The 16044-nt window shown below is 37.5% G+C and overlaps 2 protein-coding genes across 2 annotated transcripts in view; both read left to right on the top strand.

Moving 5' to 3' along the window:
- Positions 1-4014, top strand: part of LOC130214459 (tripartite motif-containing protein 16-like) — a 39582-nt gene extending 35568 nt beyond the window's left edge. The window contains exon 6 of the mRNA XM_056446182.1: positions 1109-4014. Coding sequence (XP_056302157.1) covers positions 1109-1677 — 569 coding nt within the window. The 3' untranslated portion in view covers positions 1678-4014. The remainder of the gene's footprint in view (positions 1-1108) is intronic.
- Positions 4015-6266: 2252 nt separating this feature from the next.
- The window catches only part of LOC130214450 (tripartite motif-containing protein 16-like), a 10264-nt gene continuing 486 nt past the window's right edge, over positions 6267-16044 (top strand). Inside the window, 7 exon segments of the mRNA XM_056446162.1 lie at positions 6267-6561; positions 6564-6949; positions 11406-11501; positions 11595-11828; positions 11914-12073; positions 12169-12228; positions 15696-16044. The exon segment at positions 15696-16044 is cut by the window's right edge and continues 486 nt beyond it. Coding sequence (XP_056302137.1) covers positions 6360-6561; positions 6564-6949; positions 11406-11501; positions 11595-11828; positions 11914-12073; positions 12169-12228; positions 15696-16044 — 1487 coding nt within the window. The 5' untranslated portion in view covers positions 6267-6359.

The following is a 16044-nucleotide window of genomic DNA, read 5'->3' as shown; positions in this document are numbered from 1 at the left end:
TAATGTGTAAATGGAAATTTTGTTAGGATCATGTCTAACAAACAGTCTATTCAAAATATTCCATTCAAAATAACCCTGTAAAATATGTGATAAACATGATGCAGAAAAAAATACACACGCGATGACTTTGGCTTGAGTTATCATCACTGTACATTAATAAACTTCAGCATCAATATAGAAAATAGGGTTGGGCCGATAGACGATGCCATCGTCCATCGCCGATGGCTGATAGACACCACGATGCTGAACCGACATTGCCGATCCTCCACCCCGCCCCCTTCGCAAATCCGCTTGCGAAAAATACGCACTTAGACCCCGTTTACACTAATACAGCTTCGTTTTTAAATGGCATTTTAGAAAGAAAACGATCCACACTGGCGTTTCACCTAGCGTTTTTGAACAGCCCTCCGTCCACAATATACCGCTGAAAACGCACATCACGTGACCACACACAGACACAGACGCACACACACAGTCATGCGCTCGAGACAGCGGGTCCAGGCAGTCAGCGGGTCGATACATGTAAGCTACGATACAGATTATTGAGCTGAAGCTTGACTACAAAATTATATTCGCAAATCAATTAGATTTTTAGTCAATTAGATATTTTCCCCAAATCGCACAGCCCTAGTCTCCAGAGCTGTTTTTCTGGGTTAACTGGTCCCAGATATAGCTGAAACTCTCCAGGGAGTCTTTCGCATTGGATCCTGACCCACGGCGTGTTTGCGCATAAGTTTGTCCACTGTTCAAAACAGATGATTAAATTGCATAATATCAGTGCAGATTATGATAAAACCTTCCCCAACGAGTAGTGAAAACTTACGGAAAACATTTTTTTCTGAACAGCATTACTTGTTTGTTTGGAAACTGGAACACAACAGAATCCCAGTAGAGCAGCCCAGACAGGAGTAGTAGTAGAAAAAACACACCAGTCGATTCAACTTTTCAGTAATTTAAACTTTTAACTGTGCAAATGAAGTTTAAAATAACCTCTAATATGAGTTAAATAATAATAATGTTAATGGCCAGCTAGTTGTCAGTCAAAACTATCACACCATGTGAGCTTTTTAATTTAATGTGTCATTTCTCATTCTCTAATCTTCATCAGATTACCATCGACTCACTTTGGATCCAAACACAGCGAATCCGAACACAGTTCTGTCTGAAGGAAACACAGTGGTGGAATATAATGGTTCAGTCCAGTCATATCCTGATCATCCAGACAGATTTGATAGCTGGTGGCAGGTGTTGTGTAAAGAGAGTGTGTGTGGACGCTCTTACTGGGAGCTGGAGTGGAACGGACATGGTGTTTTGTATATATCAGTGTCATATAAGAGCATCAGCAGAAAGGGTTGGGGTAATGAACGTAAATTTGGACGCAATGATCAGTCCTGGAGTTTGGCCTGCTCTGTTAACAGTTTCTCATTCTGGCATAATAATATAAAGACTATTCTCCCTAAACCCTCCGTCAGCTCCTCTAGAATAGGAGTGTATGTGGATCACAGTGCAGGCACTCTGTCCTTCTACAGCGTCTCTGGCACAACAATGAGCCTCATACACACACTCCACACCACATTCACACACACACTCTATCCTGGATTCTGGCTTGAGAAAGATTATAAAAGTCTATCTGGTCAATCTTCTCCAAAAATAACAATCTGTGATCTAACAATATAGAAGGTACAGATACCTACAATGTTTTGAGAAATATAATTTTTTCATGTTTATAATTTACTGAATATAACAATTAGCATTAGGGTAATTTGTTCATTTTATTCAGAAGTTGCCATGAAGCGAGATCTGTAAAGATGCACAGATATTTTGGCTGATTTTCATTCATTCATTTTCTTTTCGGCTTAGTCCCTTTGTTAATCCAGGGTTGCCACAGCGGAATGAACTGCCAACTTATCCAGCACGCAGCAGATGCCCTTCCAGCCACAACCCATTTCTGGGAAACATCGACACACTCATTCATTCACACTCATACACTACGGACAATTTAGCCAACCCAATTCACCTGTACCGCATGTGTTTGAACTGTGGGGGAAATCGGAGCACCCGGAGGAGAACATGCAAACTCCACACAGAAACGCCAACTGACCCAGCCGAGGCTCAAACCAGCGACTTTCTTGCTGTGAGGTGACAGTGCTACCTACTGCGCCACTGCGTTGCCTGGCTGATTTTCATTACATTTAAAAATCATCAGCACATCAGCTATAAAATAGACAAAGTTTTGAATAAATTGTGAGAAGGGAAAGTTCAGCTGCATAATCCTCTGTGGAAAAATAATGAAAACTTGCCAAAACAAAATGAAATGTTTACATACATTAGCATTAGTTACTCATAATAATATTAACAAAAATAATATATAAAGGACAATATTGGCCTGTTGAATAATGGATCTAATCCATGTTCATTGATACGATGAAGCATCAGTTAGGCCTGTCACAATAATCAATATATCGACTTCTCGCACAACACATGGACATGACCTCAATCATTTATGGTGATGCAATATATATATCGCCCATACATGAAAACCAATTCTAGCAACATTTCAGCTGATAGTGCAACATATCCTGGACGTGTCAGTGTCAGTATGGTTAAAAACAATCCAGTATTTACTATAAATTACTATAGTATATTTTCATGTGGATGTCTGGCAGCTGAAAATAGATCTGGTAGCAGATATCGCAGACTCTGTTATTCTTCACCTTACACTTTTTTGTTAACGTTGATTATTATTTATTTAGGATGTGCATTTTCACATTCTGATTCCAATACCTCATTATTAAATTGTTAAAATGACTATAATTAAAGGAAATATTCTTAAGAATAATATATTATGTGTTGATTGGAAGAGTGTACTTGCTATATATATATATATAGTCATTCTGGCATTATATAATGAGTGCCATAAAATGGTCTTAAAATGACAATAATATCGTTTATTGCAATATATTTTGGTGCAATACATCGTACAATATTCATTCATTCATTCATTTTCTTTTCGGCTTAGTCCCTTTATTAATCTGGGGTCGCCACAGCGGAATGAACCGCCAACTTATCCAGCATTTTGTTTTATGCAGCGGATGCCCTTCCAGCTGCAACCCATCACTGGGAAACACATACACACTTATTCACACACACTCATACACTATGGACAATTTAGCCTACCCAATTCACCTGTACCGCATGTGTTTGGACTGTGGGGGAAACCGGAGCACCCGTAGGAAACCCATGCGATCGCAGGGAGAACATGCAAACTCCACACAGAAACGCCAACTGACCCAGCGACCTTCTTGCTTTGAGGCGACAGCACTACCTACTGCGCCACTGCCTCGCCCACATCGTACAACAAATATAGATATTGCGACAGGCCTAGCATCAATAAACCAGCTAGTAAACCTTAATGCATGTATTTTTTAATTAATTTTGCTAATGTAAAACACTGATCTACATTAATGACAAACGTTCAATTAAGTGAGAAAGAGACAAATATCAGTATCATCAGTACAACAAGTATTGGACCGTTTCTTTTTACATTTTAAAGTAAATACTCATTCATAATCATGTCATCATATTTTTCACTTTATTTAGAATGTAAGGGCAAATGTTTGACCAAAAACATTTGTAAAACTCATAATTACAGGTCCAACATAAAAATATTAAATAATCGCAAATAAAATGCAAAATGTAAACGTTGTATTTTCAAGATTACAACTTTCTCCTGATGCTATTATTGGATCATGTAAAATATTGTATCATTATATGTTTCTGTCTTATAAAAAAGTATTATTGTAAACAATGTACACAATATAAACGAAAGAGAATAATATGAAACGATAGACTTTTTATTTTGTCCATACAATATATAGTCATATTGCACAGCCCTAAAACTGCATTTTCTTTACCTCACCTATATTAGTTATATTATTATTCAGTCTTATCATTGAATGTGTACATTCAGTGGAGCACTACACAAAACATTTAAAGTTGTAGTATAGTGTTGGTTTCGTGATATAAACTATTTTATCTGAATGATATAATAATATATATTTTAAAATCTAGGTATTTTTTCTATGCATATATTCTTTTTTCCAAAGGATTGTCTATTTGGTTATCTTTTATTTCTCAAACTCATGTCATAATATTGTATTTCTTATCAATACTTAAATTTCTTTTTATTTTGGGTTGAAATTAAGTGTTTAATAGTTGATTATTCTGCTGATTATTTTAGCTTTTCATGGATTAAACATTTACTAAACATGAAATGTCCATATTGTAATTGTGTGCTTTTATTGTTATTATTAATATATAAAATTACAGTATGACATGATGTTGTAGTGTAACATTTTAAAATGTGTTTTGGAAATATTTTCGTTTTTATAACCATAATAGGAAACTATATGTAAACCAATGATTTTAAAACATTTTGTTTTACGATATGATGTGTATGTAGTGCATTGATATGTTCTAATAATTAAAAATACTCTTTTTTATTAATCATAATAATAAGAGAGCAGTTGTTTTTTATTGAAACAAATTCTCTTAATATTTTTGATTATGCAGCGGTTTTTATGAATCATAAAAGTTAGTTCTTCTCTGTATAATTTGAGTTTTTATTATTAATTTATTACAATATTACACACAACAGTGCATCATTTGAAAAATTTTATAAACATTTGCTAATAATAAAACAGCAGCTTTTAAAAAAATAAATAAGAGGACAATTTATAGGGAATGTGCTTTTTTAAGCTTTTCTCTGTATCAGCGAAAACACAATACATTAGGTGAAAATGTTAAATTTACTTATTATGCATAAGATGACTGCCAACCATGGCATTTATCAAACCAAAAATATCAAAACAACCACAGATTGTTCAGTAGCAACAGAAATACACACATATGGACACATAACTATCGGTCAAAAGTTTGGTGTCAGTAGGATTTTTAAATGTTTTAAAATAAGCTTCTCCTGCTCTTTTATTTCATCAAAAAAACAGGACCCAAAGTAAAATTGTGAAATGTTATTGCACTACAAAATAACTATTCAAAATAAAAAGTAGTTTATAATTTAATTTAATCATTTATTCCAGTGATTTAAATGATGAATTTCAGCTTAATTTCTCTAGTCTTCAGTCACATGACCCTTCAGAAGTCACTCTAATATTAATTATTATTATAATTATTATTACTATTATTAATGGTAATAGTAAAAAAAAGCAACATTGACTGGAGTAATAATCTCATGTGGAACTACGTACAATAAGAAAGCAGTTGTTATATATATATATGTATATATATATATATATTATTATTATTATTACGTTTATTTTATTTTTTTCTTTTACCGTTTGGGGTTTAACATTTCAACTCCTGTTTACCCTGATCGTAAAATGTACGCGCGGGTTAATGAAGACTTCACTTATTTAAACAAACTGATAAAACACACATAATTCTCTCTAAACTTCTCGTCTTAAAATGCTGAAAAGCATCAACTCAGCACGCGGTGCAGGGCGGGAAGACTGTCGTGACATCAAGGCACCGCTACACCTATCAGATTGCCGAATGAGGATGGAATGCCACATTCTAAACTGAACCTCTGGCGGTGCTTTGATGTCATTCTCCACCAATCGGTTTGCGCAGCGCCGCTTCAAGCAGAAACACGCCTTTGATTGGTCTTCCTGTCATGAGTTTGGATGTTGCCTTGTCTATTAATTCCTTCATTACTGACTAAATAAAGTTGCACGAGAATTTTCCTAATCAAGTTATTTGTATGAATGAGAACATGAAGGAAAGGTAAAGGGGAGAAATTCGACATCTACATCTCATAATAGTTTACTTAAAAACGTAAAATAACTTTATTTTTACTCAAACTGTTGTGGGTTTATTTCTGCATAAAGCTACGGTCACACCGGGCTTTGTGTGTGCGAAATTCTGTCGTGCGGCGCTGCGAAAAGGGGCGGGATTAAACAAGATGATTAGACATTTTAAAAAGCGAGCGATTGCTCCATGTTTTACATTTTTTGCCCAGAGAGGTCGTGTTTTCATCCTAGATTGGTCTCACGCAGTCAAATGATGCGATTTCACAGGTCAGAGTTTACCAAGCTTGAACTATGCACCGCAGCAACCTGCGAAACTTAACGCATGAGACCGCGTTTCCGGTCTGACGCATTCGCGTGCGTATGAATGGGAGTCTATGGGAAGAAATGTCAAGTGTGACCGCAGCTTTAGACTGTCCTCTAGTGGCGGAGTTTATTATATGACACACACAGGAAGTGTCAGAGCTGAGAGAAACCGAAACTTATAATCAGTGTTGTGTCGGTGTCTATCTGTCTGCGAGTGTGAGCTGTAAAATGGCAGAATCCAGTGTTTCTTTGGCTCATAATGAGTTCAGCTGTTCGGTGTGTCTGGATCTCCTAAAGGATCCAGTCTCCATTCCCTGTGGACACAGTTACTGTATGAGCTGCATCACAGACTGCTGGAATCAGGAGGATCAGAAGAGAGTCTACAGCTGCCCTCAGTGCAGACAGACCTTCAGCCCCAGACCCGCTTTAGCTAAAACACCATGCTGGCTGAGGTGGTGGAGAAACTGCAGAAGAGCAAACTACAAGCTGCTGGTCCTGCTCAGAGTCCCGCTGCATCTGGAGATGTGGAGTGTGACGTCTGTACTGGAGCCAAAAACAGAGCCGTCAAGTCCTGTCTGATGTGTCTGAACTCTTACTGTCAGACTCATTTTCAGCGCCATCAAGAACTGAATCCAGGAAATCGACACAAAGTGACTGAAGCCACTCGACGACTGCAGGAGATGATCTGTCCTAAACATGAGAAACTCCTGGAGATCTTCTGCCGCACTGATCACTGCTGTATATGTTATCTGTGTATGGTGGATCAACACAAACACCATGACACTGTTTCAGCTGCAGCAGAGAGAACTGAACAACAGGTATGAACACACTTATGCTCAATAATTAGTAATGTCTGTTCATTTCTCCACTTTTAATCTTCTCTCCAACAGTGATGTGTAATAGACTTTGGTCAGGGTGTTGTCATGTTATTGTTTGACAGAAATGAAAACACACGTGTAAGTGCTGTATAGGGTATTCAGTTGATTGTTTATGATTAAATCTGTTTCCCATAACATTTACCAATAATAGAGCATTACAGATTCTACATCACAGAGCACATCAGTCAATAATCTTCATCATGAAACGATAACAAGCTGCATTGTGGATGAAGTATAGACTACATTATAATTATATAACAAAAGGGACCGGCAGTGATTAAGTGTTGTATTTTGAAGCTTTTATTGTATGTGAAAACACAGGCAGTTATTAATATAAACCTCTGCATAAACAGATGATGTTTAATAAAGTGTATTGCTGCCACTTCTCTGGAGAAAATTGACAGTAAGAGCAGAGTGATATGACACAATGCATAAATGTGCATTAAACATTTAAATTCAGCAGTCTACATGTGTTTGTTGCCTCATTACAAACAAACACAACAATTTTATAATATACTGTTAAGCATAACATGCAAAATACAATTAAACAGACCTTATGACTCTCTGAGGTGGTGCTGAATAAATGTTTAATCCGTATATCCTGCAATTTACATCCTGATGTATATTTGAGCAGCTGAGAACTGCTGACACAAAGTGCCGAGCCGTATCTTTTAAACTTCAAAACCCTTCAGGGCTCAACAGTGCGACCATTTCGCTCGCATTTGCGACTAAAAATAGACGTGTGCAGACTGGAAAATTTATTTAGTCGCATATGTGCAAATTTATTTTAATAAGCTTAATTGATGACTTGATTCACTTGGTCACAATAAAACAACATGTTCCTCACTGTTTATCAATGTTTTGGTCCATTACGTTGGAAATCTATTGTGACCGTAGCACACGCGGACGCTCTAAACAACAGCACATCTCTACTGGTTTATTTCACGTAAAGCGGTCTTTATATACGTTGTTTTGTATACATTGCTAAGCAACGCAAGGCACCGAATGGTGGCGGAGCCGCACAGTGTGCGAGGCTCAAAGAAAACGTTTACAATTAAGTCATGGCATAGCGTGCCGCATCAAGTATGAGACCCAATTCAACACCAGTGCTTTCAACACAAGGGTTTACTCAAGTGGCTCGGTTCTGTGATCGAGAGAAACTGAAAACACTTCCCCAACAGACCCGCGTGTTACGCAGGCCCACAGAGACGCGCTGGACACAAAACTGTACCTGTTCTGACTTTAGTAAGTTAGTAGCTTTGAGAGGAGCACGAGGACATGCAGACAAGAAAGGCCTTTTAGTAAATAGACTGACCAGCTCATTATTTACCCTGCTGAAAAATCCAGCTTAAACCAGCCTAGGCTGGTTGGCTGGTTTTAGCTGGTTGACCAGTCTGGTTTTAGAGGGGTTTTGGCCATTTCCAGGCTGGTTTCCAGCCTTTTCCAGCCTGGTCTTAGCTGGTCAGGCTGGAAAAGGACCAGCTAAATCCAACTAAAACCAACTTGACCAGCCTGGTTTAAGTTGGACATAGCTGGTTTTGGCTGGTCAAGCTGGTTTTAGCTGGTCATTTTCCAGCCTGACCAGCTAAGACCAGGCTGGAAATGGCTGGAAACCCGCCTGGAAATGGCCAAAACCCCTCTAAAACCAGGCTGGTCAACCAGCTAAAACCAGCCAACCAGCCTAGGCTGGTTTAAGCTGTTTTTTTCAGTAGGGTAGGGTGACAATACATCCTCTTTTTCCCGGACATGTCCTCCATTTGGGATTTAAAAGTGCATTGGGCCGGGATTTCTAAATCTCCTAAAATGTCCCGAATTCTCCTTTCGCTTTCGATATCTGTCTTTAACTGAATGCGTTGTTGCATTACATCAGTGTTTCCCAACCCTGTTCCTGAAGGCACACCAACAGTACACATTTTCAATGTCTCCCTAATCAAACACACCTGAATCACCTAACTAGAACATTAGAAGAGACTCCAAAACCTGAAGTGAATTAGTCAGGGAAGGGAGACATCCAAAATATGTACTGTTGGTGTGCCTCCAGGAAAAGGGTTGGGAAACACTGCATTACTTTATATGCAAAATTTGGCCGGTGCGACTCAATTTCAGCAGCACCAAGCCTACCGCAGAGTGAGAGAGCAGATTTGACCTTTCAGTGTTGGACATGACTCTCAGTCAAATAGTGGATTCCCTTTTTTTATTTCAACAGTTTTTGTTTTTTACTGAACACACTGAAAAGAAAGAGTGTCATGTAAAAGGTGTTAAATGCAAAACATTTTTAAAGAATTGTCAGTTATAAGAAAAATAAATAATAATAATAACAGAATACGAAATTATTCTGTTGCTGAGAGCCGTTAAAGTTGAATAGAAAGGATGGCATTACTTAGGGTTTGAACTGTGTAATATATTATGCAAATATAATAAATTCGGCTAAATAGAAATATTCTTGAAAGTCGTATTATTTTACATACCATGAGGGAATTGTGTGTTTTAATCTAGCCACCACCGCAAGTATATTTCAGACCTGTGGGAAGCGCTGAACACATTCAATTTCTTGCACTCGACTACAATATAGATGTCATTACTGCATTGTTTATCTTATGAAAACAGAGTTTAAGGTTTAATTTCTATCAAGAGATTAAGTTGTACTTCAATCCTTGCATCTTTCTCACTCACTTCATTCATTAATTTTCTTGTCAGCTTAGTCCCTTTATTAATCCGCGGTCGCCACAGCGGAATGAACCGCCAACTCATCCAGCATTTGTTTTACGCAGCGGATGCCCTTCCAGCCGCAACCCATCACTGGGAAACACATACACACATTCACTACGGACAATTTAGCCTACCCAGTTCACATGTACCGCATGTCTTTGGACTGTGGGGGAAACCGGAGCACCCGGAGGAAACCCACGCGAACGCAGAGAGAACATGCAAACTCCACACAGAAACGCCAACTGAACCAGCGACCTTCTTGCTGTGAGGCGACAGCACTACCTACTGCGCCACTGCTTCGCCCACACTCACTTTACTTTTAGATCATTTAGACAGAATAAAATGTTCTTTCTTGGACTCCAGCAATTTTTTGAGAAAGCATCAGAGGCATTTGAGAAAGCAAGCAGAACTTTTGATGTAACCAGTTATTAAAACAAATATTGTCAATTATTATTATAATATATAAAATATATATTATAATGAAATTAATAATGTTTTGTTTGGGACCATTGATACAGCCATAATCTTCAAACACAGGTTAAATAGCTCTGGTCATCTGAATGTTTGCACTAACCATACTGCACATATTAACTTAACAATAACTTGATAATGACTCCCTATTTCTGCTGCCCAGTGTGAAAGATATTCTTTCAGCTCGAAACTGGATCAAAAATTCAACAAGAAGCTGTCTAGGCATGTCCACTTGATTCAGATCAGTTTCGAGAGGCCTTCGTTAGAGCAATTTGATCTCAGTCCTGCTGTGGACCGCTACCGTCATGCAGCTTAAATTATAAATAATTACTAAATACTATTTAAGCTGTTGTTACGGTAAAATAAAACCTATTGTATTCAAATAAATGAAACTGCATTGCTATTAAAGATCTCCTCATGTACATTTATTAGGCTAAAACACTATTTATTTTATACATTTTCACTGAGCTCCTAAATTTTTCAACTTAGGAGTGCATGTGCTTCTCCTGAAAAAAGTAAGCGTCAAGCCCTGCACTTGTTTATTATGAGTGTACGGGATACCCACACTCAGCATTCAGCGTCTTTCCTTATTGCTTAACAGTGTATAAAAAACAATGTAAAATGTGTTGCAGTGGACTTTACGCTTTCTTTTTTTTAAAATAAGAGTCCCATATACATAGTTTAATATAAGCATATATAAATGCGAACATAATTGAGGAAAATAATCATTGTTGTAATCTCACTAGGAAATGTTGCGGCCAGTTACACACAGCATGAGGCGTGCTAATTAACCGTCCCATGTGCAACATTACAGTCTGATTTGTTCAAATAGGTCTGTTTTACTCACAGGATTTACATGAGAATGAGGAAACGATGATGTTTGAGGCTCTCAGTATGACATTTTTATGTACTAAACCATATTTTATATATATATATATATATATATATATATATATATATATATATATATATATATATATATATATATATATATATATATATATATATATATAACATATTATTATGTCAGGTATATCCAGATTTACATTATATGGCACCTTTATATTACTATAATTTGATTAAATGCCGCACTCTTGTGCATCTGACATGTTTTCTAATAAACTCTCCTGCAATTTGGAAAATCCTGAGCTTCTCATTCATATTTACAACTTTGCAGTGACGTTTATTTAACTCTTGTCAACTGTGAATCCTGCAGAGTCGGCTGAGGGAAACCCAGAGCAGTTTCCAGCAGAGACTCCAGGAGAGACAGAAGGAGCTGGAGGAGCTGAGAGAGGCTGTGGAGTCTCACAAGGTGAGTTTGAGCAGAAGAACAGCAGCTGAAGAGGCCTTTCACACTCCAATGCTTCTGTCTGTGTGTGTGTGTGTATGTGTGTGTGTCTGACAGCGCTCTGCACAGGCCGCAGTGGACCACACCGAGAGGATCTTCACTCAGCTCATCTGCTGGATTGAGAGAAGCCGCTCGGAGCTCACGCAGATGATCAGAGATGGAGAAAAGACTGCAGTGAGTGGAGCTGAAGAACGACTGGAGCGACTGGAGCAGGAGATCAATGATCTGAGGAGGAGAAACGCTGAGCTGGAGCAGCTTTCACACACAGAAGATCACATCCATTTCCTCCAGGTGACACACAGGACAGTGGAAGAGCATGTGGAGCAGAGATTGTGTTTGTGTGTCTTCAGCTGCTGTTTCTGTTGTGTCTGTGTAGAGTTTCCAGTCTCTCTCTGTCCCTCCTGGATCTACAGACTCATCCAGCTTTATTAGCAGCTCGCAGCTCGCTTTTGATCAACTTGCTGAATCTGTGTCTCGTCTGAGAGATAAACTGCAGCAGTTCTGCACTGAGGAGATGAAGACGATATCTACAAGAGGTCAGATTTACATTTCCTGACATGTTTCATATGATTTTAAATGCATTTGTATTATTAGACAATATTAACTATAAATCATCTGTTTGTCTCCACAGTGAGCAGAATTAGCTGGATTACCACTCCTGAAACACAGACCCGTGAGCTGTTTCTCCAGTGTAAGTCACTCTGATCACACTGAACATTAAAATATGAACTTTTCTCTTATTGGAATATAGCATTTACACATTGAACTATCAGGAATTATCACTTGTGTGCTAATGTGTTCGTTGAGGGTCCTGATGTGGCCAAATTAAGTTTTGACAGGGAAACATTCAATTCAATTCACCTTTATTTGTATAGCGCTTATACAATGTAGATTGTGTTAAAGCAGCTTCACATTAAAGGTCACAGTAAATAGGAACAGTGTAGTTCAGTTTGTAGTGTTTAAGTTCAGTTCAGTTGAGCTCAGTTCAGTGTGGTTTAATAATCACTACTGAGAGTCCAAATACTGAAGAGCAGATCCAACGATGCGCAGCTCTACAGATCCCGAACCATGCAAGCCAGTGGTAAGCCGAACCATGCAAGCCAGTAATTATTCGTTTTAAAGTCATTGTATGCTCAACTGTAGAGATTTTACAAAAATGAGTCTTTAAACTAAAACCAAAACATTTAAATGGACTTTTCGATTTATAATAATGTAATATTTTTTTTTTTAAATATTAATATTATAATGTTGACAACATACAGATGTTTCAAACATATTTCATAAAATATCTAACAAATAAACAATAAGGTATGAGAGGCTTTGCTTTATTGTAAATACAGTCAATAGATAATATGAATAACTACAGTAGAGGCCACATTCAACTTCAGTTACATCTGAGATTTACAAACACGAAGACACAGTATAACCTTTAACAGCTGAGAATGTGTTGGTTTTTGTGTATTAACTCAATACCCCAGATTTTTAAGCTATGGTAACTCTTTACATTTCTGTTTCGATGTCACCTTTGTGTTGTTTAGGAAACAGAAATCTGCCTGTTTTAACTTCAGACATGCTACAATTTTAATAAAGCTTATTTTATTTTAGAACCAACTAACTTTCCCCAATCGTTTGACATAGAATTTTTCACTCACTTTCCTTTGACTTAATCCCGGCTTTATCAGGGCAACCCTGCCTTGACAGTGTACAAACCCAAATATAATTATATAAAAATTCATTCATTTTCATTTCGGCTTAGTCCCTTGATTAATCAGGGGTCGCCACAGCGGAATGAACCGCCAACTAATCCAGCATATGTTTTACGCAGCGGATGCCCTTCCAGCCGAAATCCAACACTGGGAAACATCCATACACACTCACATTCACACACACACAAATTTTATTACTTCCAGCTAAGTCTAAAAAGAAGTTCACACACACTGTATAAAAAGGCACATAAACCATTTTAAAAAATGTCAGATGTTAATGTGACTAAACTTTTTCTCTTTTAGGTAAGTTAGGATTATCACATTTGTTTCTGTTTATGATTAATAGTAGAATAATGAGAGATTTTTTGAGAGAACTTTAATTGAAAGTCAAGTTTACACACAATAAGATTATTCTGCCTCTGAAAAAGCTCAGATGATGATGTCAAGGTTTTGGAAGTTTCTGATTGGCTAATTGACAACATTTGAGTTAATTGGAGGCACAACTGTAGAATAGTATTAAAGGAAAAGCTCAAACACACTGCTTCCTTGTGTGACAACATGGGAAAATCAACAAGCCAGAGTCAACAATACATACCCACATAGCAAAATATCTCTGGCCCAGCTCTGGCCCACACAATCAGCTTTTGCTTGGCCCACATGTCGCAGTGAATTACGGCACATGACTGGACTATATCTGGCTTCCAGACAAGGGCCAAACACGGACCATATCTGGGCCAAGTCTCAGCCGAGTTAGTAACCCATAACTGAGCCTAATATGGGCCAGATATGTTGGTGTGTCACGACTGCAATGAAAATGATAAACCCATAAATGATTGCACTTTAGGCTTGCTATGAGTGAGCTTTTTTCTCAAAGCGACCTGATTGGTAGAATTTTTTTTTAATTTTAAAATAACAAAAATGTATTTTAAATGTGGGTCAGGACAGGCCAAACTTACATGGCCCACATATCAAGTATTAACATCTGGGCCAAATACTACATTTTACTTTTGGCCCGAGTATTGTTTGCCACCTTAAAGACGGTGCCACCTCTGCCAAACCAGGGCCAAGTTTGGCCCACATGCTGTATGCCAGTGCCGGATAAATGCCTGCTGTGCCAGATTTATGCCAAATCTGGGCCAGAATTCTTTGCTACCTGGGTAGCAACAGTAACTAAAGAGGGCGGGGCTTAGCGAAGGGTCAATTCTGTCAGGAGGAATAGGCCAAAATTCCTGCTATTGTGAGAAGCTTGTGGAAGGATGCCCAAAACATTTGACCAAAGTTATACAGTTTAAAAGTAAATCTAAAACAATACCAAATGTATGGAAAATTTAGACTATCTAAAATTAATTAAACATTCTCAAAATGAAATTCTCTCATTATTCTGGCATTTAGCAAACGTAAATCATTTAGATAATCCTAACGGACCTAAAATAGTAAACACAGTCTGATTTACCATCAGACATGTAAAAAAAAATGGTTATGCTCCTTTTTTTAGCTCCTGGTTTCAACTGTACTGTATATAACAACAGTTCATTTAAATTCTTAGCTAATATATAGCTTAAATTAACATTAGACGAATACGATTTTTGATTTATTTGTATTTTTATTTATTTATTCATTAAGAAATGGACTGTTGTTTGTGTTTTATTCATATTTTGTGCTGTATTTGATTACTGAGCAGCAATAAACATCACAATAAACAAAATCTCTAATCGTTGCATCCCTAATTGTTACGCAGTTTAAAACAACATATGAATGAGTCTGAATGCAGAAGAAGCCTACTAAATACACTGATTTTGTGCCTCGAAGTACAACATTTGTATATACTTGTAAAAAAAGGCCACATTGTACAATGCAGTGATGTTATGTAGTTTCAAAATACAATATATTAACGTTTTAATGTAGAAAAAGTCAACGTGGGTGTCTTTATAAGCACAAATACAGCATATGGGCTCTTTTATTGCTGTTGTGTCATCACTTATATTGCAAGTCATATCTCTCCGGCCCCTAGTTTGGAATGCTTTTCATGAACTGGCCCCCATGACACAAAATGATCTGATTGAATAGCCCTGCAGTAATGTATGCGTGTGTGAATGTGAGAGTGTATAGGTGTTTCCCAGTACTGGGTTGCAGCTGGAAGGGCATCCGCTACGTAAAACATATGCTAGATAAGTTGGTGGTTCTTTCTGCAGTGGCGACCCCCAGATTAAAAAAAGAGACCATCAAATATGCCATCAAATAATTCTTGTCTTAAATCTATACCTGATGGGAGTTTTGGATTGTGTTATAGAAATGTTGATAAAAAGGCATTCAGCTAATTTACATTATCATGGTTTTGATGGTTAAACTCCACTTTTTAAAACAGAACTATACAGCGTATATTAAATATGTCAGGATTTATTATTTTGATCATTGAAAATCAGGAATTAATTAATATTTTTATCTTCATCAGATTCTCAACAGTTCACGTTGGATCCAAACACAGTGAATAAAAGTCTGGTTCTGTCTGAAGGAAACACAGTGGTGGAAAATAAAGGTCCAGACCAGTCGTATCCTGATCATCCAGACAGATTTACTCATTATTATCAGGTGTTGTGTAGAGAGAGTGTGTGTGGACGCTCTTACTGGGAGCTGGAGTGGAGCGGATATGATGGTGTGGAAATATCAGTGTCATATAAGAGCATCAGCAGGAAAGGTCCAAAAAAGGAGTGTGGATTTGGACACAATGATCAGTCCTGGAGTTTGTCCTGCTCTGCTGATAGTTTCTCACTCTGGCATGATAATATAAAGACTGATCTCCC

The sequence above is a fragment of the Danio aesculapii genome, chromosome 2, assembly GCF_903798145.1.
Source record: "Danio aesculapii chromosome 2, fDanAes4.1, whole genome shotgun sequence".
Classification (NCBI taxonomy): domain Eukaryota; kingdom Metazoa; phylum Chordata; class Actinopteri; order Cypriniformes; family Danionidae; genus Danio; species Danio aesculapii.
The sequence above is the reverse complement of the archived record's forward strand: the minus strand, read 5'-3'. Positions and strand labels throughout refer to the sequence as shown.